The sequence below is a fragment of the Centruroides vittatus genome, unplaced genomic scaffold (genome assembly GCF_030686945.1).
Source record: "Centruroides vittatus isolate TY-2023 unplaced genomic scaffold, ASM3068694v2 contig_2818, whole genome shotgun sequence".
Lineage (NCBI taxonomy): Eukaryota > Metazoa > Arthropoda > Arachnida > Scorpiones > Buthidae > Centruroides > Centruroides vittatus.
The window spans coordinates 384,655-412,573 of NW_027121792.1; the positions used below are offsets into that span (position 1 = coordinate 384,655).

At 30.5% G+C, this 27,919-nt stretch overlaps 2 protein-coding genes across 4 annotated transcripts; one reads left to right on the top strand and one right to left on the bottom strand.

The window, feature by feature from the left end:
• Nucleotides 1-27,914, bottom strand: LOC136972134 (endothelin-converting enzyme 1-like). Of its 3 annotated transcripts, none has more exons than XM_067266682.1 (21): nt 27,645-27,914; nt 19,366-19,478; nt 16,256-16,315; nt 14,947-15,102; nt 14,768-14,851; nt 14,457-14,638; nt 14,109-14,288; nt 13,651-13,722; nt 13,445-13,584; nt 13,117-13,357; nt 12,824-12,922; nt 12,398-12,475; nt 11,460-11,563; nt 11,306-11,370; nt 11,126-11,177; nt 10,984-11,046; nt 2,331-2,475; nt 1,523-1,588; nt 1,336-1,431; nt 271-341; nt 1-158 (listed from the first exon to the last, which is right to left on the bottom strand). In XM_067266682.1, exons 1-21 carry the CDS (start codon nt 27,674-27,676, stop codon nt 50-52), a joined length of 2,208 nt encoding a protein of 735 aa, XP_067122783.1. In that variant the 5' UTR covers nt 27,677-27,914; the 3' UTR covers nt 1-49. The 3 variants fall into 3 exon arrangements, with proteins under 3 accessions (XP_067122783.1, XP_067122784.1, XP_067122786.1); XM_067266683.1 differs by having other exon boundaries at nt 2,331-2,470; nt 10,979-11,046; XM_067266685.1 differs by lacking the exon at nt 27,645-27,914 and adding an exon at nt 24,272-24,334.
• On the top strand, nt 4,056-8,341 carry LOC136972141 (testis-specific serine/threonine-protein kinase 4-like). The gene is made up of 3 exons (XM_067266692.1): nt 4,056-4,414; nt 5,214-5,349; nt 7,566-8,341. Exons 1-3 carry the CDS (start codon nt 4,110-4,112, stop codon nt 8,067-8,069), a joined length of 945 nt encoding a protein of 314 aa, XP_067122793.1. The 5' UTR covers nt 4,056-4,109; the 3' UTR covers nt 8,070-8,341.
• Nucleotides 27,915-27,919: the final 5 nt, after the last annotated feature.

Sequence of the window (27,919 nt, forward strand, 5' to 3'; positions counted from 1 at the left end):
TAATTTTTTAAAGAAATTGTTAAAATTATTAGCTTTACATTCAAAATTGTTATTTCCAACCCCATAATTTACATTTCTCTTCTGGATTCATATAACTATTCAATGGACAATTGAAGACTTTGGAGAATTCTGGAAAATTCATAAGAGGAACAAGTAACCTAGAGATAAATAAATTTTTTAAATATAATTTTAAATTGTTCTTTATTAACAATAAGTATTCTTCAACAGAATAAAACGTATATAAAAACTAAGCAATATAGTATTTATTACCTATATCTTCCTGGACTATGTGATGAATGTTCGTAAGATTCCTTCATAGATTCCAATTTCTCACACTTCGTCTGAATAAAAGTAATTTTTAAACATTTAAATGAATGTAAAATTTACGAAATTATTTTAAAATAAATCTTATCATCATTACGATAATCTACATAAGTACTTTTTGACTGCAATTTTTAAAAAATTGTAGACCTACAAATTCCCACTGTCCTCCATCCGTCTGTCTTTCCTTAATTTCAGGAACGGAGTTAGATGAAATCCGAGACCAGATATGAAAAGATATGGAAACCTTAGAGGCAAAAGACTCGATTGATTATATATGAACTTCCGGTTTGCACGTTATTTCAATTGAAATATTTTCCCCTGAAAGCAGTTAATAGATGATCGGCATGACTCTATTGTTAAGGGAAAAGTATGATGTACAGGGGCAATCCACTACTAATTTGAGGTGGAGAGCATATATTTTAAATGAAATAAATTAAAAATTGCAGCCGGCTTGTGATGATCTCACAATAAATAATCGTTCATTTAATTCTTTATACGGAAATTTATTTTGTTCCTTATAAGAATATTAAAGATAATTTATGTAAAGCATTTTTTCCCTGTTTACTTTTTTGTTCTGTGGGCACTTAAAGGGCACTTTCTTTCTTTTTTTTTGTAAAATTAAAAAAGCAACGTGTTATTCAATGGGCAACAATACCGGACAGCCGGATGACCGAGCGGTCGAGGTGGTACCTACTGCTCTGGGGGACCCGAGATCGAATCCGGACAGGTTCGAAAAATCCCAGGAATTTTTAGGAGGGGGTGGTCCGTTCAGATATGTCGGGGTACGTCCCTCACTACCCGGCCGCTCCATTGTGGGCTGGCCGAACCCATAAGGGGGCTTGCTAATAGAGGTCCTCTTAGTGCCCACAGGGCAAAAAAAGTTATATAAAAAATGGTAGCAATACCGAAAATCGTTTTATTTTCCGAACCTTTCTAAGACAAACTGTACAACATAACATATTGGAAAAATATGAATAAGTTTACGTCATAGTATTGAAAACTTTTTTATACCTGTGCATATCCAATAAAGAACATTTGCCTATTGCTGAAGTCAAGTCCTGGAAGATTGGGCTCTTTTCCGTGCTCTTTAAGATAATTATCGTATGCCTGAAAAAGTTATTAAAATTGCTTTAAACAACACAAACGTCATCTTTAGTTTTCAATATAAAGTCATAAAATCACTGAAATCTTTAATTACCCAATAAGCTTGAATCACACCGCTATTGTCAGCGATATTATCTCTAATTGAACTGTTTCCATCAACCTGAAAAAAGAAAATTATTCAATAATTAATAAAGCATCCATTGCTTGAATTTCAATGAGAATAACAAGCCTCGAGCAAGAATATGTACAGTACAAAGCATAACTTATTATATATCAATTAAATTTATATTTTTTTAATATACATATGATTTCAAAACATGCTGAGATTAATACTTTTTTCTGTTATACGTCAGAAATTGATATACAAAGCAAACTAAATTAACAGTTAATTCATTAAATTCTGCAACTAAAAATAATTAAATTAATGTTTGACTTATAATGAGATCTTCATTCATGTTTTATAAACTACCGTTTTATCAAAGTATAATATCTTTTAATCTATTTAGTAACAAGTTTTTTTTTTAGAATTTAATGTCATCGTCTGAAGGATTCTGAAGTAAGTTTAACTCTCTAAATCGAAGTCAAAGTTCACTGTATACATCCGCATTCTAACATTGAGATAACACTTTTTTTGTTACTTTTATAAGCTGTATTAAACTTTTAGCGAGATTCAGTACCGTACTCTAATTACAGTTCTATTTTTTATAACCATATCACCTCACTTACGCGGTTAGAAATTGTATTTACTGCATTTACTGCACTACGATTAATTAACAAACAGCAGATTAACAGAATTAATAAACATTCTAACTATTGATTTTACTATGGAGTTTCGCAAATATCGAATTTAAAAAGATTCCAAGGTTAAATTACTTCATTCAAACAAGAAAAATACAACTCACCGTAACATTTCCTTCCAGGATAAATTTGGAGTATTGATTAATTAAGCAAAGTTTTCTCTTTGTATATTCCTCTAGAAATTCTTTTGGCCATATTATTGTTTCGTTATTTTCATTTTCTTCTTCTTCTGTCTCGTTTATTTCTAGAAATTAAAAATTTTGCATTAGTTACATTTACGTTAGTGAAAATAAAAGTTAACATTAGTTCCTAAGTACAGTTCCATATACTGTAACTTGTTTATTCAGACAATATATATATATACAGTATCCTTCTTTTACATCTGAAAAAGAAGTATTGATATAAGTTTCGTTAATTAACGTAAAGGAAATATTGGACTATTAGCATTTAGCAAACGAAATTTTGTTTCTTGTCTAATGAATTCGTTCTCTAATACTTTCGAGTCTGTGTTATTAAATACGAATTTTTTGCCAAAAACCTTTTATTTATAATAAAGAGAAAATAGTTATTATTATATAGTTTCTTGAACAAATTATTTTTTAAAAAATGCTGTTAGTTGTGTATTACTTAGACAATGTTTTATTGACAACTAGTCTCAGAATTTTTTACTCCTGGTATAGAAAACTCTCGGAATTCAACAAAATGTCTCTGAAAAACCGTTTGATTAAATTAGTTACATTGAACATCTTCTGAAAGGCGTTACAAAAGCTGTTTAAAACAAAAACAACAACAAAAAAAGTACTATCAAAGATTCTTTATATAATGGAAGAGAGGTAAAAGTACAGAGCTATTCAAAATCAGCATTTTTTATTCTATTGTTCTACTGTACTTATTAGACATACCAGAATCAATGGATACATTGGTCTCACAATTATCATAGCTCTAATGCTATGAAAGTGGCGTAATACTACTTTTGTTCTTAATAATACTATTTTAATCCGGTTTTGAACATTATCTATTATCTAATATTGCATAATTTAACTGTCATTTTAAATTGATTTTAAATTGATTACATGGTTTGATTCGTGTTCATTTTGAAATATTTTCAGGAGTTTTCATAATGGGCAAGAAAAGGTAATAATAATAATAATAATAAAACAATTATACAATATTAACATGGGATGTCTTCGAGATTACCGAGAACTCTTTCTATCTAAGTCGGGAGGAAAGGGTGTTATGGGAATTATAATTATGGAAATGCATAGAAATGTTAAATCAATAGATTAAAGTGTTAGAAAAAAAGCAATTAGAATATAATATAATCACAATAATTACAAAATAATTACTACTGCTGTTCTAATTATTAAATGCAGAATTAATAATTCAAATTCATAAACATTTATTGAGGTAAATTTACAATAGTAGAGAATTCTAAATGTATCAATGACAAAGCGATAAAAAACGAGTATGTAAAATAAACCTTAAAATTGTTTTTTTTTTAGCTGATATTGCAATAAATTATTCACCATTCATTCGAGTAACTAATGATCTAAACTTAATTTTAATACAGTATGTATGACTCGAGAGAATTAAATTAACTTATACAGTATACGGTAAGCTTAATAATCCGATTATTTTCATACTGAAAGTAGCAATTCTGTATGATTAAATCGATTCTTTCAGAACAATTTTCAATAATAATTTATTTTCTGAATTACACTTTTTGTAGCGCTTACGTGATTTAGAAGAGAGAACTTTTGAATGTAATTTAATATTATTATTCAATAATGAAATTTTACTCATCTGTTATTATATAAGAATTAGAGAATTTTAAATAATTAATTTCATAAAAATAATCATAAAATATATTAGTTTAAGCTAGGATGAAAACTTTAGTCGAATATCAACAGAGTTTTAAAAATGAAACAGAAGATTATGCAAAACTCAAGTGTTCATTACACAAATTTTATGGCTTTAAAACTGGAGAATTATTAGGAAAAGGAGCTTTTGGAGAAGTTAGAAAAGCTTTTTATGCAAAAGAAAACTGTGAAATTGCTGTGAAAATTTTAAAAAAGAAAAATTTTTCAAATACAAATGATCAATTTTTAAGAAATGAAATAGAAATTATTAAATTGCTATATCATAAGAATATCATCAAATTCCTGAAATGTATAGAAACTAATAAAACGTAAGTATTCAAGTTTTATAATTTATTATCTTCAACTCCCTGTTTTTGTAAATCAAACGTCTAACCAGACTTTTTCTGTAAATATAACGAAATAAATAAATAAATAATAATAAAAATTATTTAGAAAATTTCCTCCTATAATGATAAAAGAAAATTTGGTTAATGTTACCTATGGTTCCAAAATGGCGGTTCGTCTCTGATTCCAGCAAATAGAAGAAAGGAAACAGTGGGCACGCACGTTCTAACCTAACCTATTCTAATAATTTTTATGGTAATAATTATGGTAATTTATTAGAATAGGTTAGGTTAGGTTAGAACATGCATCCCCACTGTTTCCTTTCTTCTATTTGCTGGAATCAGAGACGAGCCGCCATTTTGGAACTATAGGTAACATTAACCGAAAATTTAATACATTATCCAGCATTCGAGAAATTAATGTGGATGGAAAAGACAGTCAAGAATAAAATAAATGAATTATAACGTATTATGAGATTAACTATATTTAACTACTTATATTATAATTGTAAATTTCTCATACGTAAGAAACAATTATTCAAACGAGTATATGAGATATTTCTTAACAACAGTACATACAATTGATAACAGTAAAGGCAAAATTCTTGCTATGAATTTGTAAGATTTGCATTCGAGAATTATGAACAATTTAAACAGAAAAAAAAAAATCTCATTTCATACCACAAATATAAAATAACAGCCATTTTATTAATCTTTCTTAATTCTAAATACACTTTTAGCGTCACTTCGGGAGAAAATTTAAACTTAAATCGTTTCTTTTTAGAGTTTACATCTTTATGGAATTTGCCCAAGATTGTGATTTACACACTTACGTTAAAAAATATCGTTACATCGATGAAGAAAATGCTTGTCGTTGGTTTCATCATCTAGTTGAAGGAGTTGAATATTGCCACAGCAAGGTAAAAATTTACTTTCATAATTTGTAAAAAAATATATACACGGCTAAGTTATAAAATAAAACATAAAGAAAAACATCCATTTACAAATTGAAAAAGTAATTTATTTTTAAAAGATTTTAGTGAAAAAAAAAAAAAAACATATTTTTGTTAAGAAAACACTGTAATAAAATTCATTGTTACGTAAATTTTATGCGGACTATTAATTTTCTGGAATAATGCTCTAATTACTTGAAAAATATAACAGTTTTATCCATGACTTCATCATTATTTCGAAAAAATTGTTTTACAATAAGTTAAAAATTTGTAAATAAACTCTATATTACGATAATCTAATAATACTGTATAAAAATTCTGGTTAAATTTACCTGTGGTAGTCAAAATGGCGGCTCGTCTCTGATTCCGGCAAACAGAAGAAAGGAAAGTGGGGAACGCACGTTCTAACCTAACCTAACCTATTCTAATAAATTACCATAATTATTACTAACAAAATTATTAGAATAGGGTTAGGTTAGAACGTGCGTTCCCCACTTTCCTTTCTTCTGTTTGCCGGAATCAGAGACGAGCCGCCATTTTGACTACCATAGGTAAATTTAACCAAAATTCTTATGCCATTTATAACTACTATTAAAAATCTTTTAATATAAAAGTTTTATATTCGTCTTAGTCTTTTCAATCTATTAATGTACTGTACATGATAAAGAAAACGTGGAAGAAATATGTTGTTGGCTAAATACTCTTTTATGGCCATTTATTTTGGCAAGAAAATTATTCTGCGAATAATACTAATCTAATCTAATTAAAATAAATACAGTAAAACCTGGATGTAACGAAATAATTCGTGCGAGGAGAGACACATAAAAGCCGAAAGTCCGTTATAAATTTATAATATAGTAGGGTTTCTGAATGAGTGTTAAAATTGACTAATTAGTTAGTTTATTTGTTTTTACTTGTGTAGATACGTTTGCAAAATTAAAAGTTAAGTTGGCATGAGAAGTTTAGTTTCACAGAAACGTTTTCTACATTATTGCTTATGTAATCACCGTAGTTTGAGACTGTAATAAACAAGTATACTATCTAAATCAAAATAAATAAACAAGCATGTTTTTGGAAAATACACTTTAATTGTATTTAACTAAACAAATAAATGATGTTCTTTAAAATATATATATATATATATATCCTATTTATTTGTCTTCGGATGATGATATATCGAGCCATTCCTGTTGTAGTGTAAAATTAATAGCGGTGACTCCTGGATTTGAAAAAATAACACGTTGATTTAATAATATATAAAATGCATTTTAAAATTAAACAGGATGTTAATTTTCACAGCTTTACTCTTGGCCTCAGCTAGAATTATTGTAGCTGTTTCGTAATGTTAAGTTTTTTAATACGATGACGTTCTTTTATGTAATGAAATTGGACTTTTTATATGGTGAGAGTATAACTCCTAACAGGAGGATCGGATATCTTTCTTAGTAGTCTAGCCCGTAACCTTTGAATGTAAAGAAACAAGATATTAGGGTAGGACGGAGAAATTTCGGCACGTTAAGAATAAGTTAAATTTTGTGTAACAAATACTGCTGTAAACTGAAAGAAAAGCGTTGTTTATTGTCTACCAGACTGTAACCTTACCATAGAACTGGTTAAAATCAGTTTGGAAATAAAAGTAATTACAATAATAATAAGTTTACAAAAAGATAGCAATTGCCGAAGTTGCCCTCATACCAGGGGCAACCTCGGCAACAGTAATGAAGCAAGTTAGGCAGATATATAAACTTGTGTTATTAACAATGTATAAGTTGGAATTCACTATTAAAACGAAAAAAATACAAGTCCGAACTCCCAACTTGTATTCCTCTGTAACATTCTTGTTATTGTTATTGTTTTTTTCTACTGAACATTTCCTTATAAAACACCGTCGCGGGACGCCCATGGATACCAAACCTTTTTTCATACCCCCATTATAGTTGTTACCTTATAAAGAAAACATTGCATTAATAATATGGTAGCAATTATAATTTTATAGAAACATTTGGAAAGTGATTTAACTTCAGGTTACGGTATTACATTTTAGATTCGTTGTATTTCGTGATGTCCGTGTATTTAATAATATATTTTAGGAATATATTGTAGTAACTGATAATATATTTGTATTGAATTTACCTCAAAACAAAATTTAAAAATTTATATAGAAATTATTTTTTTATTTTCAGAATATTGCACACAGGGATTTAAAATGCCAAAATTTATTGATTTGTAAAAATAAGGTACTAAAAATTTCCGATTTTGGATTAGCTTGTCAAATTATAACATCAAATGAATATACGAATTGTTCAGACAACAAGCATCTCAGCACGACGTTTTGTGGAACTTTAAATTATGCCTGTCCAGAGATACTTTGTAGAATACCTTACTATCCAGATGAAGCTGATATATGGTGTATGGGCATTATTCTCTATGTTATGATTGTGGGGAAAATACCTTATAAGGGAAAAAATGCGTGTTCTATGATTATCAAAATGGCACGACCAATAATATTTCCTCATAGGCCCAAAAGTATAATATCGCAATCGTGTATCTCTTTAATCAAAAAGATATTGAAACCGATGGAGGATCGCATTAATATTCAAGATATTAAGAATGATCCGTGGTATCAAAATACGTGGGACATAAGATGGGAATTAGTCAAAAAGAACACTTTAAAAAACATTTTTTAAAGACAAATAAAACGTCGTGGAGCAACAGTTAACAATTAAAACAATCTCATCTATTAAAATAAATAATTTAGATAATGTTCCAAAAATAAATTTACTAGATAATACATTTCAAAAATCGATCGCTCTTGATAAAACTATTGATGATAAAATTCCATATTCCACAATTAAGTCCAAAGTCAAAAATTCCAAAGAAAATGTACAAAATATATGTGAAATACACTCATTTCTGAAGATAAATCACGTTTTTGAGAGCGATGAATAATACAATACAAATAAAAAATCGTGTTAATTTAATACAACAAAAATAAATTTAAAAAGTCTATCAGAGCATGTAATATAAATGAAACTATTCAAAATGCTTTGTAAAGAAAATATTTAACATATGTGATGAATATTTACAACATTAAAAAATAAAAATGCCAATAAATTTTTCAGAAACGACGATTAGAACTAAATCTTCTATCAATATAAAACAAGGAAAATATATAAGAAAACACTAGCTGAAAGCGACACTTAAGAAAATTGTTAATTTTAATATCAATGAAAATATTGACATAAATTAGATTTATTTTTATTATTATTAAAACATCAAAACGGAAATAGCCTTAATTAAAGCAATTAACACAAGAAAAAAATCATGGTTAATGTTACGTATGGTTCCAAAATGGCGGCTCGTTTCTGATTCAGCAAATAGAAGAAGGGAAACAGACAGTGGGGACGCACGTTCTAACCTAACCTAACCTATTCTAATAAATTACCATAATTATTTCCAACAAAATTATTAGAATAGGTTAGGTTAGGTTAGAACGTGCGTCCCCACTGTTTGTTTCCCTTCTTCTATTTGCTGAATCAGGAACGAGCCGCCATTTTGGAACCATAGGTAATATTAACCTAAATCATTTGTAAACTGTTTGCTAAAAATACAAATAAATATAAAATATTTAGGGCGGGTTAACAACTCTGCTAATCTCAGTTCGGGAGAATTGAGGTCAATCGGTAAACCAAATACAGTATTTTCTATTACAATACAATACAATACGCAACACTCCTAAAATCTTGTCTTGTATCAGCTAGTTGAGCATGAGCTTCTAGGCTATATCGCCCCGTGGTAAAGTGTGACGGAACTGTCGTGTAATAGTAGCTGTATGCGTTTATGGTGGTCGTTACACAAAGATTAATGGCACCTGGGGTCTTTTAAGGGTAACTGGTTCCAGTGGCGTAGCGAGGGTGGTGGAAGGGGGTGTATCATGCACCGGGCGCCACTCGCAGAGGGGCACCCAAATGGTCTTCAAGACAAACTATATATGTTTTGGAGGGGAGAGGGGGCGCCAATAAAGTGTCTGGCGCCAGTTATGCCCCGGGCGCCAGTTATGTTCGCTACGCCACTAACTGCTCTTTATTCAGGCGTTATAGACGTGGAAAAACCCAGAAAACTCCGCGTGGCCAGCTCGTCCGGGAGAGGCGTGAATCCACAATCAAACTCCCAAATCTCACAATCAAACCACCAGTGGCCAAACGGAACCGTTTGACCACTAGTGGACCCACTCCTAAGATTTCTGAGACAATATGAAACGGCCTCTGATGACATGAGATGATAAAAGTGTTTCGGCCGGTTCATTTTCCGTGTTTATTGTTACCCAAATACAGTTTATTAACAAATTTGTTCTATTAATTTCTTCCCATAATTTAAAATAGCTTTAAAAATGTATAGAACATTGATGCAGAAAGATATAACTCCATTTTTATCGCATTTTTATTTTATTTTTTCTAATATTGTATTATAAATATTATAATAATTTTCTACATTTTTATGATAATTCGGTACTCATAAACCATACTTATAACTCTTTCTTTTTTTCTTTTTTTATTAAGTACCGTAAAATGGGGTGATTTCCGCCCATTGATTGTGGCCAAAATATTAAACAATAATAATAAATTCCTACAACTTCCGAAATATAAAATAATTGTAATGTAGTTGAAATTTTTAAATTGAACATCAATTTGGTTTATAGAAAAAATTATATTAAAAAAATTGAATACAGTAGACCCCCTATAACGCGGTAGATAAGTTCCGTGTTATGTGAATCCGTGTTGTACGAGTTACTTAAATACATGAGCCAATCACAGCCCGTGTGCCAGGCTGTGATTGGCTCATGTATTTAAGTGACTCATTGTTCCTTCCCATCTTTGAGAAAATATTTCCCCTTAAACATTCCCCTGAATTGAGTTTTAATTAAACACTTGGCTTTATTTCCATCTTTATTTAGTTGATCAAAAGGATCGATAGGCCCCGCTTTCGCGGTCTGTAGTCGTGCGCGTGCTGCCCCGAGGACAGTGTCAGGCGGGGAGTTTAACTGGGGCGGTATATCTGTCAAAAGGTAACGCAGGTGTCCTAAGGCGAGCTCAGCGAGGACAGAAACCTCGCGTAAAGCAAAAGGACAAAAGCTGGCTTAATCTTGATTTTCAGTACGAATACAGACCGCTAAAGCGGGGCCTATCGATCCTTTTGATCAACTAAATAAAGATGGAAATAAAGCCAAGTGTTTAATTAAAACTCAACTTTGGGTTCATAGTCCAACAATCAACAAAACACAGTTTCAAAGAAGAAATTCCCCTGAATGTTTAAGAGGAAATATTTTCTCAAAGATGGTTGGTGTTTGGGGGCCTCCGTTTGTGGAGGCCCAAGGAAATTGCCCTTTTTCCCGTAGGATGACGCGCCACTGATTTTTTTTTAATTTATGATTTAAATAACTTTTAAATATTTGTAAACTACTAAATTTAGATTTAAAAATTCCACTAAATAAAGTATTAATTCACTAAATAAAAATAATTTTGTAAATAAATAAATATTAATTAGTTAATAGAAACAATGAAATTTAAAAATGTATTACATTAAAAATGATACGAACCAAGTTCATCGAATTTATGCGAAAGTTCATGACCGATAATTCTTCCAATTCCTCCGTAATTAAGATAACTGCCAATAATCTTAAAGTTAAAAACATATATATAAATTGAGTTGCAAAGTATATTAATACTGGTATTAGATCACTTACTTCGGCGCATCGTGAGAATAAAATGGCGGAAGCATTATTCCCAGAGGTAAAACTGTAATACATGTACTTTCAATTTCCTTTTACTGGTATACTTAAAAATGGCACTAATATTATGTTTTTCCAAAAACGAATGGCATTAGTAATATATTCTTAATTATTTAGTTAAAAAAAAAAACTTACTAAATCTTCCCTTAAGGCGTTTCCCAAAGTAAAAAGCGTTAACTACAAAAGGATTAAATGTTTCCCTGGAAAAGTAAGTAACCATTTAAATGTTCATATTATTGATTAAAATAATAATAACTTGAAAAAATTAGATCATTGAAAATATACTTACTCTTTATTGAAGTTTTGATTTATTATTCCATTGAATAAAAAATCGGAAAATTGGTATATTTTTGTATTAAGAATATTCTCTAAGTAATTATCGCCGATATTTATCTAAAACAGTATACAGTATATTCGGCTTAGTTTACTTGAAGTTCATTATACTATACAAATAATTCATTTAATATTTATTAAAAATTCCACTTTGAAAATGAAGCAAAATTTAATAAATTTAAAAGGAAAATTAAGCTAAGAATTCTACATTTAAATTTCAGAAAGAGTTTTAATATTATAATGTCACTGTACTTCAATAGATTTTATATTTTATATATTGCATATATACAAAAAGTAGGCCTATTTCTATCGTTTATCAGTGATGTGTCAAATATTTTCGCGGACCAGATTAACATGTCCCGCGGGAAAAATTTGAACCGGAGACCATAGTTCGAAAACCACTGCATTAATTTACAAATAATTATAAAATCCGCTTCAGTTTTGATCATTACGATTGATATAACCTGAAAAAGCTGGATTTCATGAATGCAGGATAGTACTGAGATGAAAAATCAGAAAGTTCCCAAGAAATTAAAAGTATAATAATTCAAGGAAAAATTATGAACTGGATTAGAAGTAGATTAAATTGACGGAATAAGGCAATGTAAAACATAGGCGGTCTGCCAAAGGTTAGGTACTTCCCGGGAAGACTTTTTATAGGGAAAATGGCCTCTTATTTAGGTGTTAAACACGTGAAAAGAACATGGTGGTGAGATAAGAACCCACGTCTAACTCTGTTTTCAGTGGTTATATTTGGCCGCGAAAGAAAGAAAGAAGAAGAAGAAAAAAAAAAAAAAACATTAAAAATGTTTTGTTTAGGCCGAATTAAATTTTTGAAACTAAAAGATAAAATGTATATAAATTAAATGTTTTTGTAGTAAAATATTTACTTACTTTATCAAAAGTCATCTCAAGTTCCTTTATATCCAAAGAAGAATTGTGGTATCCGATTCCGTATTTCATATTAGCAATCTTTAATAAGAATGTATTATTTATAAGTTGACGTTTTACTATTAAAATGTAGCGTATACATATTGTAATACTAAAGTTTAAGAAAAAGTTAGGAATCTTTTCATTCGTTATTTTATTGTAATCCATCCTGATTGCTGTGTGGTCAAGTTAGTAGCTTTTTACTTGGCGCGGAATCATTTTCTTGACTCTAGATACTCTTCATTTAAAAAATAATTTGAAGTAAAGTGCATTTAAAAGAATTTTTAGAAAATTTTTATAACATGCTGTATAAATAAATATCCCAAAACGATTCTATCAATAAAATAATAATTTTATGAATCTATGTACACGAATTTAAATAATTCTTACCATCATTTTTGTAACGTTTTTACTGTAATCGTCAATCCAAGATTCTTTATAAAATATTTTTTCTGATTCTTTTATGATCCGTTTAGCGTAATTTTCCATCTAAAACAATACAAAATTGTATATATTATAAAATAATATATTTTAAAATCACGAAACACTACATAACACTACACCCTTTGCTTCCATAAGAATTTTTTACAGAATGGAAGCGCATATTTAAAAAATTGATATTATTATAAAAAGATACAATTGGTTTTGCACAAAATTAGTAATATATTATTTGAAAAACTTACCTTTCTGACTTTATCATCGTAGTGATCGATTTGCGTATTTAACAGCATAAAACGTACCCCAAATTCAAATATAAATTGAAAATTCGATATACAAACTTTCCATTTCAATTTATTGGTCAATGATTCGGTTATACGAAGTTGAGAATCGAATCCTAAAATGTTTACGAGTTGAGAAAAAACGAAATCGGTTCTGTATAAGTATTTGGCAAAAGTGTTCCAAACAATCAGATTGTGCATTATCCTGTTAAAAGTTCAATTTTAAAATAGAGTTACAACAAGTGTGTAAATAACAATTACATTAATTAATTAATTCACTAATCTTATATACCTGTAATCGTTTTCTTTTACAAATTCACATATACTGATCATATAATCCATATCGTTTACGTTAATCGTAAGATTCGTGCTATAATTGCTCGAATAATCCAAGTAATCGTAGATAAGTTTAAAGACCGTTGTCCATTTAATCTAAATACAAATTTATTATAATTTATTTAAAATTTAATTCAATATTAAGCTTAGACAGTTTATTACCTCAGGACATTCGGACTCTAATTCTAAAACTGTCTTTTTTGTAGAATTTGGACTGTTTTCCTTTTCCGTAATCTGCAAAAAAAAAAAAAAATTGGTTAATGTTATACAAGATGGCGGCTCATCCCAGCAATAAGAAGACAGGAAACAGTGGGGACTCACGTTCTAACCTAACCTAACCTATTCTAATAATTTGGTCGCTAATAATTATGGTAATTTATTAGAATAGGTTAGGTTAGGTTAGAACGTGAGTCCTTACTGTTCCCTGTCTTCTGATTGCTGGGATCGGAGACGAGCCGCCATTTTGTATACCCAGGGTAACATTAACCAAAAATTTAATTGGCTGTGCTTTTCATTGTTTATTATAATTATACTACAAGGTATTTCGAAAAAATAAAAATCTGCCTTTTAATCCGCATGGAACAATTAGAATTTAGAATATTTCTTCACGAAAATCTTACTTGAGCTAAAGATGTTTCCATGTCAATTATTTCCTCTGTAAGAGATTCTGAATCTTTTAAATCTAATTTTGAGAAAACGTATCGAAACAAATCTAAATAATGCATTTTTAATCGAATAGAATCTTCTTCAGTTGTGTTTAGTAATCCGTGTTCGCTTATGGTGATTCCAGTGGGAACAATCTGAAAATTATGTCATTAATATTTTAAACAATTAATTATTTGATTTTAATATACAATTTTGATATATTTAAAATGTTTTTTATTATATAATTATATTTCTTTTTATTGTAATAAAAACAAATTTATTAAAATACAGTATTTTGAAAGGAAGAAATACAAAACTCTTACTCCAATATACTCGAAAAAATCATCTTTATATGAGGTATATACGTCAAAAATAAATCCTGTATTTATATAGATTGACTTTGCTATTGTTTCTTCTAATACTACAGAATCGGTTTTGTAGAGAGGCCATTCGTTGAATCCGGTAACGTTTAGAAAAATTTTTAGAAGATCTTTGACAGAAGGAGCTGAAATATATATATATATATATACGTAATAAATTCACTATTTATTATTATTAAATGATACAGTAGACCCCCTATAACACGGTAGATAAGTTCCGTGTTATAGGGGGGTCTACTGTATTAAATACTTACATTTTTTCAGACACGAATGATAATATTTTCTCACTTTACTGACAAATCGAGGTTCGTCTTTCTCTTCGGGTTTTTCTAATACTTCTGCAACAATTATTTTATATAGAATTGTTTTATTTCTTTCTCGAACCCGAGCTGTAACTTTGTAATTTTTAATAAATAACGGTAAAATTAGTTACCTTTCTTTAAAAGTTTGATCCATCCACTTAATTCATCGTATGGATTCATAATATCATCATAAACGTTTTTATATTTTAAATAAGACCCACAAGAAAAGTTATAGAAATCATCACAAGGATGTACAGAGAAATCTAAATTATTCAATATTCTTCCCGCTGGATTAAAAAAATAAATAAATAAATTATTTGAATAAATTACTTTAATCATTCGATCAAATGTTTAATATATTCCAGATGATCATTCGATACATTAATGATTTAACATTAATTAATATAATTTGCAAATACAGCTGACTTTCAATAACTCGAAGTGAAAGGAGTAGAAAAGAATTTTTGAATTAAAAAAATTACAATTCAGTTAGACGTAAATGCCTTATATTATTATTATTTTTAAATACTTACAAACAAAATAAAATATTCGTGTCTTTAGTAATAGAACGGATTGATTCCTAATTGACAAATGTTTTCGATGTGCTTGAGCGCCTCGAAAATATCTTGTTTCTCATTGCTGGGAATCGATGGTTCTTTCAACAGAACAATGCTCCCATTCACATGGCAAACTCGTATTTATGAATGGTTTTTAGCTAATGGTGAACGTATTATTGATTGGCCAGCTCTTTCTCCTGATCTTAATCCGATGGAAAATCTTTGGGGTATTCTGGCTAGAGCTGTATACGCATATGGACAAGAATATAATAGTGTGAAAGAACTAAAACTACCATTCGTCAGTGAGAGAAAATAAGCGCATCTGTTTTCCAAAAACTCACACAATCAATTGATAGATCACATTTACAAAGTTATATAACTCCCTCCGTGCGTAATTCTGTTTATAATCTTCAAAATTATAGCATCAATGATCCATATATAAAATTATTCCTGCCAAGTTTCAAAATTTTTGATCTATTCAGTCCTGAGATAACTTATAAAGCAAATACAAATACATCTACATGTATCTGTTACAGTCAAAACCCGTTTTTAGTTAGAACGCGTTTTAACTAGTTGCAACTAGTTTATACTGGATGTCTTTGTTATAACTAGAATTTACTGCTAGTCCAAAATGAATTTGAGTTAAAACTAGTTTTAACTAGACAAAACGGGTTTTAACTGTAACATATCCATACATACAAAAGTTTGTTCCCTCTTTTTTGGTGTCGCTGGAATTAGGGGTTTTAAAGCATCGAAAAATACAAAAAATACAAAAAAAGGGGGGGTTCAAAATTTCATGGGTTTCAATACTTTTCGTCTATTTATAACAGCCAGAAAATAAAAGTGAAATCCTAAAATTTTATAGATAGATATTTTCACTTACCTGCATTTTTACACGCAGAAGTGAGACATACAGGTTCTTTAGAATTTCTTTTAAAGATATCTGTGAATATTTAATCTATATTGTTACATACAGTAAATAAACAATTTGTAGATCAAAAATAAAAATCTGTAAAATACCAATTCATTTTATTTCTAAATCTGTTAAGTTTTTTTTAAGTCTCGCCCTATTTATTTTAATTAATTAATAATGATATATTTAATATTAGAAGAAAATAAAATAGAGAAACGTACAATATTTAAGTAAATGGTATAATGTTTAAATTAGTTATTTAGGGAAGGGAATTAAAAGTCAGTAAATTTAGTTCTTGGATTTCAAGTGTAGATTGTTGAGGAAAAAAGAGAAAATTCCAACCATGTAGCCAACATATTCAACATATTTACAGGCACATAATAACTTAGAGGTAATTAGAGGATGATGAGTTAGAGGTTGACAAAGAAAATAGGTAAATGTAGGATGGCAAGAGTTCAGACAGTATTATTAGATATTGACAGTGATAGTGATAGTGATGACATGGAAGCTAAAAGAAAGACATGTTAGTGATATTTTAAACCTATATAAACAAAGGTGTGGGTGTAATAAATCTTCATTCATATCCCACTTTTGATAGTGCAGAATATTATATAAATTACCCAAATATGTAGAGCCAATGTGAGTCATAAGTATAACTTCTTATGTCAAAAATACAAAACTATTTCATCCCAAATACTACGTGTATTTCTCACTATACTGAATCAAATGAAATTGTATAGCACACTTTATGTAATGTTAAAGTTAAATTAGTTAAAAAATAGTTTGTCTTTATCTGGATTAAATTTCTTCGGCTATTTAAATGTATCAGAGGATAAGCTATGGTTTTCCTAATTTCCTAATTATAATGTCATGCATATGTAATAAGACAAAACAGTAAAATGCAAATTTATTTACTTATTTTACCATTATCTATTTATTAAATAAATATATTATACACAGAACATTATGTACAAAACTTTCATTCATAATATGTAGCAATATAACAGTTTTAAACATTATAAAAGAGCTTCTTGTCTTGAAAATTGTTGAAACTAATATCTCGAATACTATAGTAGAGATAACAGAGACTTATAACAATGCTACTGGTAACATTAAAATGATAGAAGATTGCATTCTGATGATAGAAGTGTTATTTTGATGTTACCAGTATCAGTGTGATAGGTCTCTGTTATCTCTACTATAGTATTTGAGATATTAGTTTTAACAGTTTTAAACATATCTCTATTTAAAACCTGGATAAATTAAATCGAAAATAAAATCATTCGATTTAATTATCTGTAATTTAAAATTATCATGTTATTAATTTGTTTTATAATTCAAATATACCTTTTCTTTCTTTATACATAATATAAAATTAAAAAGTGTAATTACGAATAAGATTTTTTTGACAGAACAGTAGAAAAAAGTTACAAAAATGCTTGAAAACGTGAAAACTACCTACTAACCAAATAGATAAACAAACTTTTTCTCGCCTAACAGCGACTCTCACGCCAGCTATCGGCAACCTGAGGCATTAACTATACTTGAGAGCATAGCGCAAAGACCAGTATATCTATCGACTCTGCTACTACTAATGTCAATAAGTCGTTAATTGTCTTGTAAATGAAAACTCTCTTCCTGATTTTAAGTCGGTCAAATTACAATGTTATTATTTTATTGTACTCGGAAAAATGTTTTCTTTAACGTCTAATTAACAACTAGTTTTGTTAGATCTGATTAACTTTATGTTTTAGTCACAGTTTCTGGTCTCCCTCGTTTATATGCGGTATGCCGGTCAATCCGCGAAAATACAGTATTTAAAATAGTTATAGAAAGAAGTACAGTATAAAATCGGTTTTAAAGTCTGGAATTTTTCCAGGAAAGATATAGAATTTTTGTATTATGAACAAAATGGGGAAGAAAGAGCAGCGTATGATCTAGAGCAGTATTTCACAACCCGTGTGTCACGGAAATATTTAATATTTTTTTAGACTTGAAGTTTTTTCAAAAAAAAAGAGCTTTTTCATTTATCTTTAATTTCCTGAAGTGTGAACAAGGACTAAGAAGACTCTTCAGCCTAATATTTATTAATTTTTACAATTATTCGTCCTGGCAATTTTTATCAAAGGTTGCTAAAATGCCGATTATTGCAAAATTTGTGGCAGCAGCATATCACCTCTCAAATTTTAAAAATTTGGTTAATGTTACCTATGGTTCCAAGATGGCGGCTCGTCTGATTTCAGCAAGGAAACAGTGAAGACGCACGTTCTAACCTAACCTAACCTATTCTAATAATTTTGTTGGTAATAATTATGGTAATTTATTAGAATAGGTTAGGTTAGGTTAGAACGTGCGTCCCCACTGCTTCCCTTCTTCTATTTGCTGGAATCGGAGACGAGCCGCCATCTTGGAACCATAGGTAACATTAACCAAAAATTTGTTGCGTTGCAGGAATCTAATTAAATTCAGTGTGTCGCTAATCCAAAATGGTTGGGAAACACTGATCTAAAGATTTGCAATAAAATAATTAATAAAAATACTTATAAGAATTTGGAATACATACTTTATTTTTTATTAGTATGTTTAATGATTTCGCATTATCTTTATTAAAAAATGATTTATTAAAGAAAAAGTTTGTGATAATAGCTTCTTTGTTGTTTAGTTGAAAGTACACTAGGCGTTTGTAATTCAATTTATTATACAGTAGCTTAGTCGATATCTATAGGGTTCGATGTTTATATTCACTATTGAATTAGCATCATAGAGAAATGTAGTATATATTGTAATATAACTTTACGTATATTCCTCATTTCTCTGTGATAAATAATTAAATTTCCCCAACTTTTGTCCTATTACAAAATAACACAAGCAAGAAAAATCAGTTGTCTCTTTCACATAATCGATTATAGGCTTTTTATGATTTTATTAATAATAATATTTTTAATGTGTAGAGATAAATATGTGCAAATCTATAAATACGATAATCGTGAATATCTGCTATGATTCTTTAAATAATTTTTACGAATATAAATTTCAATCGCCATTCTAAAATTGATAATAACTAATTTAAATAAACTTACTTTTAAAATGTACGAGAACTCCACTTAATACGATAAAGGCGACAAAGAATACGATACTAACCAATATAAGATAACGCTCCATTAACGTTCTGTTTTTCCACGCAGCACATTTTCTGTTAAGCAATACATTACATGAATACAGTATTTTACATTTCTTAAACATTAGTAAAAGTATTTAATTAATACAATATATTTATTTGAATGTAAGCATAAAATATTAAGATAACAAAAAGAGAACCCGCGATAATTCAATAAGAATATTAGGTTAATGTTACCTATGGTGCCAAAATGGCAACTCGCCTCTGATTCCAGCAAACAGAAGAAAGGAAAGTGGGGATACACGTTGTAATCTAACCTAACCTATTCTAATAAATTACCATAATTATTACCAACCAAATTATTAGAATAGGTTAGGTTAGGTTAGAACGTGCGTTCCCACTATTTTCTTTCTTCTGTTTCCTTGAATCAGAGACGAGCCGCCATTTTGGCACCATGGGTAACATTAACCGAATATTAATACACAATTAAATTATATTACAAGCTTCAGTTAGGATCCTCGTTGTAACTGTGTCTGACAATGATTTAATCAGGAAACATGAAAAATAAACAAATAAAATCTGTATTTACTGCAACCTTTTATAATTATTCAATGGAAAATTATTTTACGTGATTTCTATTATTATCAGCTTTACCTGCAAATTTTTTTTAATTAAAATTCTTTATACTTGTAATTTATTGAATTATTTCAATTTTAAATTAAAGACGCTTAATTAATCATAATCAATTTCATTAATTAAAAACTACTATCATAACTTAATTTAAATTAATACAGTTAAATGTTTTCGTAATTGAGGTATTGTGTCATGTTGATTTCCTCCAAGCAGGAAGTGTTTATTTTTTTCATACGCGTAATTTTATTGGCGAAAAGCTCTCTTCCAGCGGTGACTTCCGTATTTTCTAAAGAAGTAAAAAGGAAAAATACTTTTCGAATGGACTGTACACAAAATAAAACAATAAAATCACTTAGGTTAATTCATGATACAATGACTTTTTATTTATTTATTTGTTTAAGGTTTATAAATCTTCGACTTGTATTTATTATTTCCTAGTTGAGGTGGAGCGTTTTTTTTTTTTTTTTTTTTTTAACTCTTTCCGCCCTGTGGGCACTAAGAGGGCCTCTTTTAGTAGGCCCATTATGGGTTCGGCCAGGCCACAATGGGGCGACCGGGTGGTGAGGGACGGGGCCCGACATATCCGAACGGACCACCCCCCGAAAAATTCCTGGGGATTATTCGACCCGTTCGGATTCGATCCCGGGTCCCCCAGAGCGGTAGGCTGCCACCTTTACCGCTCGGCCATCCGGCCGTCGAGGTGGAGCGTTAGCGTATAGCTTGTATGTGACTTTCAGAATTGTGTTCGTTCTCGAAATTTAATCGATTGATTTCGATTAAACTTTTCTATTTTCCATTAATTCAGATGGAAAATATCAAAATGTAAAAAAAATTGGGGGTCCATGACTTCGTTTTCGAGATACAAAGTCGTAGCACGAGCGCAAGCGACAAAGCGCACGAATCGCGCGACTTTGTCGGGCGATGTCCCATGGTCGCTAGGATGTCTTCTATGGATTTATAGAATTGTATTCGTTCTAGAAATCGCCATCGATTGTTTTATCCTTAAATTGTCTCCGTGTCGGCAAGTGCAAGGATCGTCTCTCCCGTGGCAGGCAGGTCCGAGAAGGGTCGTGGAAAGACAGAGACAGAGGGGGTTTGGGCATAGGACACAAAAATTCCAAAATTGTTACATGGGCGAACTAATAAATCATAGAAAACTATCACACATGAGTATGAAAAATTATTGAATTAATATGTTCTTGTCCTACTATTATTAATTAATCTGAGCACTATAAATAGCTCTTTTTAGGACTTATACAAATTATAATACATTTAACTTAAATACATTAATGCCAATATGCCGAATTTGAAGCTATTAGTACATCATTTCCATATCTTTTTGTCATTCTACCAGAAACATTATTTTCGCTTATGTACAGTACTGTACACTTCTAGCACCAAGGGATGAAGACCCGGGACTACTCGGAGGTATTGCCCGGGTGTGAAATGAAGAGAAAAGTAATATTTAGAAAAGAAGCGAAGGTGAAGTATAAAGAAAGATAAGAAAGGAGATGAATGGGAAAGCTCATGGGCTCCTGCAACGTTTTATTTATCAAAACCAACAAAATGTAACAAAAGATTGAGTATATAGTGGTAACATGAATACAAAATTTGTGTACAAAGCCCACTACCACTTGTGGGTACGGATAAACTGTAACAAACAGTGTATACAAATGTTCAACATCAATAAGGAAGATATACAATAGAGTACACAAAACTTGAAGAACTTCCAAGAGACATAAAACACACTTGCACCACCGCTTGTGGGTACGGAAAACAACTATGTACAGCTATATACAATACAGAGTTTTGCCAAGCTACTGGACAGAAAATTACCCCTTTGACTTTATCCTATTCTAATAATAGGATAAAGTCAAAGCCCCTTTAAACTCGCGGGTACAGGGTAACATGTTTGGAAATTTTACAAAGAATACCAATCCCAAATAACAAAGTGTAAGAGTAGAAACAGTTATATACAATATTTACATTACAGACACTTGTTAAGCTGCAAAACAAGAAAAATCATATGCCCAACTTTGGGTACAGAGAACTGAGTATGAATATTATACCGAGTTGGCAATTGCCGACTACTAGGCGTAGAAGTTTACATACGCTCACCACATCTTGTGGGACCAGAGTAATCGCTATTTACAGTTTTTACATTGTAGACACATGCACAGCTCCACAATCGATCGTAACAGTTATTGTTGTTGTGTCACCGTAAACCCAGTGCCTTTGTCATGTCCAGGAAGTTTATCAAGCTGCTAAATATTTTTTTATTAGTGATTAGCTTATCCATTTCCCATGGTTTAGGCCTTGTAGAAGCACAGTTTTTATCAAGGCTTCTCTTTTGTCGGTGAATTTGTTGCAATCAAATATGTAATGTGTAATTCAGATGTTATCGCAAACACAAAATGGGGCATGGCTATGCCCAAAACGATGAAGTCACGCCTCGAAGTTTCCGTGATTCGTCAGAAGTTGAGTAGTGTAAAAGGTAATGCAGAAATGTTTTAACATGAGTCTGGTCTCGATGCTTGATAATGAAGGAGAACGTCGTTCTCCCAGTGTTTCTCTTCTCCCACTCTCTCTACCATAGTCTGGTAGCTGTCACTTTGACTAATTTCTTGATTTGGGTATAAGGGATGTCTATGAACTCCGGAGACATTGAAGAACATGCGCTCAGCTTGGCCTGTTTATCGGCCTTCTCATTTCCGGCCACTCCAGCATGCCTTTTAATTCATGTTAATATAATTTTGTTGTTACTCTTGGTAATTTTATGGTACACTATATGTGAGAAATAGCGGTTTGGGTTCCTCAACTTCTGAATGGCTGTTCTACTGTCACTACAAATACGCACCATTTTATGTTGGGCATTTTTGTTTATGAGATAGTCCACTGCTTTAGATATAGCATAAAGTTCTGCCTGTGACACTGTGGTGAAGTTTTCAAGTCTATAGCATTGTAAAAATTGGTTTCGTCCATTTATTTTTCACGACTACAATCGCAGCTCCTACGTTCTCATTTTGTTTCGATCCGTCTGTATATATCGTATAATTCGGGTAGAGCCTCTCCCGGGCACTTGACATGCAATGCCCGACACTTTGTCAGGATGTGTGTTATACATCTGTTTAGGTTGTGGCCGCTCTTTAATCAGCTTTTCTAGGAGTGAGGTATCCATATTAGGTAATAGGCTAATCTTAATATATTGCACCACGTCATCATCTGGCTGGTATGTCACTCTATTCTTGTTTATGTGCCAATTCCACATCTCTTCTTTTGCCCTTAGATGCAGAGGGAGAGCCCAGCTATTATTTGTAATGCAGCAGTTGGAGCTGTTGTGTATGCTTTACACAACCGCAGAAGAGTCGTACACCGTATATATTAATGTATACGGTGTACAGCAAAATAAATATAATAGATATATGTAAATATGCAATGAATACACGCTATTGACTGGTGGCAGCTCAACAACTTCCCATCGGTAGCGTAAAAAGTATACTATTAATTATTCAAATACAGTTTACTGTATTTGAATAATTACTAATAAATACCTGTGTAACTGAATCGCACCTAACAGAATTTTTTTCTTTTAGACAAGTTTCTGTTTTAGACAGGTTTTACTTTACCAAAATTAAAAAAAAAAAAAAATTAGAAAGTTATTAATAGAAGTAATCAATTATAATAATTTATAAATAAATATTTTTTCATAAATATTATTAATACATATTTTTACAATTGAATACAAAAATATAATAATAATCGAATTTAATTCTACTTTTGCAACACGTTAAAGGAAACCTTGGTATTCGTTTGAATTTGTCGGTTTAGATGCTTTAATGATATTAAGTAATAAAACATATGTTGAGACTAACTGAAAAAGCACTTCTTTAATTTATCCTTAAGATTCGATATAACCTTGTAAACAATTAGAAATAATCAACCGATTTGATGTGATAAAGAACATCCTGGAACATATTCTTTTTTATAAAGGGAATTAGAATAATCTATTTATATAATTCTTTTCGGTTTTTGTCAACTTTAAATCTAATTCTAGTTTCCTTATAGTAAGAAAAACAAAATTAATTTTAGTGTAGAAATTATGAACCTATTACGGTTAACGCCAAGGTAATAAAGCTTCGTAATATAAATATAAAATATTGTAGAATAAGAAATCAATATTGGAATTTTGTTAGTATTGTACAGTTAGTATTGTCATAAGATGTATATAAGCATACGCAAAGAATATGTATATTACAAAAGCATTCCTTCTTAAAGTTATAAAATTGTATGTAGCGTATTTATTGCGTTTAAGTTTAATATTGTTATATATATATTGTAAATTAACAATATTATATTAAAGTTAAACACGATAAATTTTTGTTCTAATGATAAATTCTAAAGCAGATTTATTATAGTAGTTTGTATTCATTGCGTTAAATGAATTTCTACGTAATAAGATAGCGAATATAAAAAGTTACATATTTACGTCTTTTTGATGTAAATAGATTATTTTTGTAGAAATAACTAGCTTAAGAAGGGTAGTTACGTCACTTCTCCATCTTGTTATACTTCTACCACTTCTCGTTAATCTAATTTATGACTATACAGCAAAGAAAACAGGTTAAAGATAAATGCCTTGAAGTGAAGGTATTTATCTTCAGTTCGGATCTTTTAGAATAGAAGATCAAATAATTATAAATTTTCAAGATTATTTAATGTTTGCTAGATAGAAAACTAGTCAGCTTATGGCAGATACTGGAAAAACGTACGAAAATGAAAAGCTTAAAATACTGCCTTTATATCAATACATTAAAATTATGTAACTTTTTTATGTTACAAAAATTTACTTATCTCCAAGCGTAGGGAATGATTTAACAATTGCCCATACTTAAAAGATATTTAATGATTGTCAAAATGTTCTTTATGGCATAATTTTGTAGTTATCAAATCACTCGTAAAACGAATGAACATCCGTGCACCTCGGATCCATGTGTTCGAATGTCTGCGTGTCTTTCACAGATACAAACATTATTCTAGTGGAAGAAACTGGGCGAGATAAGTGCGTGATACAGCGAGGGAGTCGCTACAAACTTGAATCTATCCTCGATACAGAGCATAACATTCTTCACTATTTTTTGCAATACAAGAAAGTTGCGTGTTCTCACCCAAAGAATCCTTTGAGTGAGAACAAGATCGCAGTCTTTGGCACTTGAAAGGGATAAGGACTTCTTGGATAGAATTAGCCAGAAAATGAATCGTCGACATACTCTGACAGGCAAACAACAAAGCGTGACTTGGAAACATCCCGGTTCAACTTCAAAAAACGCAAAACTGTCCAGCCATTTACAAGATAGTGCTGAAGACTTTCCGGGGTCAACATATATGAATTATAAAACGAAAACAAACTTTGGAATTGTACACATAAAGAATCTTCCATCGCAGACAAAAACTAAATTTTAGTTGTCTTCGTACATTTTGCCAGTATTCATTTTTTCCCAAAGGTCGGATTTTTTTAAAACTCCGTCCCGTGGGACACTAAGAGAACCTTATTCTCATCAAGTTTATTATGAGTTCTGCTAGGCTCCAATGAGACGGCCGGGAGTGAGGGAAGTGATCCACAAAATGGGCCATCCCCGAAGAAATCTTGTGACTTTTCGGCCTGTCCGGATTGCTTTATTGAAGTTCGTTATATGGTGCTAAATAAATTTCCAATTGTCTTTGAAATTTTCTGAAGCGCTCGATGGATCAATTGGGGTGCCGAAAATATCTTAACTTGCCAAGTCTAGCCGTTCTCTTAATTTTTCAAAAGTGAATTCCTTGACAGATTTACCAGAATCTTAGGCTGAACTGTTTTCATCGATATTCTCCACATATTTTGGGTCAACGTCATCTGTTAATTGTACCAATTCGTCATCATTCAAATCTTCCTCATTATTAATTAATTCACGAATATCATTTTTATTCATACCATAAAATCCCTCTCTGACGAGAATAAGATAAAAGGATGATTTCATATGAACTCTAATATTGAAATCACGTTGTGTATGTACAGGATTACTTGTAGTTTCTCACGTCGCATTTTTCGTTATAAAATTCAATTATGATCATAATCGTAGATAGCATTAATTATGAATTTATTTTATCCAAACTGCAGAGAGAGTTCGGAATACTGTTTTCCGCGTAATGAGAGGGAGAGAGAAAAAAAAGAAAACTTTCCACGTTTTATTATTTCGGGGAGCTTCCAAATGGTGATACATACAACAGGAGATGGCTAGTTTATTTACCAAGTAAGGATAATGCTTTAACTGCAAGTTATTTTCTATCCAGAAAAACACAAGACTCAGAAAATGGATGTAGACATTAGATGAATCTATTGTAGATGCTGATATGCAAGAGCTCAGTAATGCACAAAACTCTTCTGCATTAGGAAAAAGATTGTGTGTCTTTTTGAAACATGTAGAAAATCTCATACTCGGACCACGATCTAAAACCTCAAAGCCTCAAATGCTTAAAATATGAATTTGTTAATATTTTCGATGCATTCATTGAGATTGCTAACAGCGTGACATTTGATACTAATTCTCTCTAAGACATAATCTTGGAAAGTAAATGCTGGACTTTGCTTTCTCTGTTCTACTAGTCGCCTGGTATAACATTCTGTTCTGAGTGAATATACTCGGCAAAGATCTTCAGTCTGAGAATGCTGATTTGAGAAAAATAATCAAAAATTCCAAAAAATTAATACAAAAAAGCAGAAAGATTGGAACAGACTTAAAAATAGATAGCCTAGGAAATCGACTTAGAAAAAAAAATTTCAATATGAAAAACCCACCCGTGCGAGGAAGAGGAAAAAGACGTATTTGTTATAAAGCCGCTGACGAAACAATTGAGGATCAAGAACACTTATTTCGGTACGAGTACTCTAATTTATTGTGGATCAAATACTTTCATTACATAAATCTCGTTTTGATACATTGCAATTTCATTATATTACACATTTAGATTTTTATATAGCGTTCCCATTTATTCTGATACTAATAAGAACCAGGAATTGGCCCAGAGATACTCCGATTTGGAAAGTACAGTACATGAGGTTAGAAAATAAAGTCCTTAATTTGATAAAATGTTTAGGACATTAAGTATAAAGTTAACGGTTTATAAAGTGCTTGGTGTTTTAAATGTAAAGATTTTTCAGTAATTGTTATCGAAGTCCAAGTCTAACCTAACCTATACGTCACAGATGCGCGACAATTTCCATCCACATTCACGATGGTAGCACAATATGATATAATAAAATACTTAATGTTTTAAAAAATGTATTATTATTACTTAATTTTTATTAGAAATTTACTATCAATACTTTCTTTTAAATTTCGCATGGACTTGTCGCGGATCTCACTTTGAGAAATGCTGTGTTAAATGCTAAATGCTAAATGCGTCACAAAACTGAGATGCTCAAAAAATCAATGAATATTTAAATATAGATTAGAGATATATTTTAAGTTGTATAAGCTACAACTATCGTTATACAATTCCTTAACATTATTTTTATATATTTCGTTTATTTATATATCAATAACATAAGAGTTAATTTAACTCAATACTTACTTTTTATGAGGAGATTTATGACTCTTTTCCATTTTCGGTGGACGTATTATAAATATACTTTAGAAACGGTCTTCTAGCGTATACTATCCTATCATTCGATGTAAGTTCTCCTATTCAAGAAGCTAATGAACGAACATTCCGCATCACTAAAACCAAATCATCTCATACTATTCACGTCTTTATTTCTATTTTTGCCACTTGTTACAGTTAAGACACGATCTACTTCAATTATCCCGTCCTTGAGTCGATCACGAGCTATTCAGACATCCGTCGGT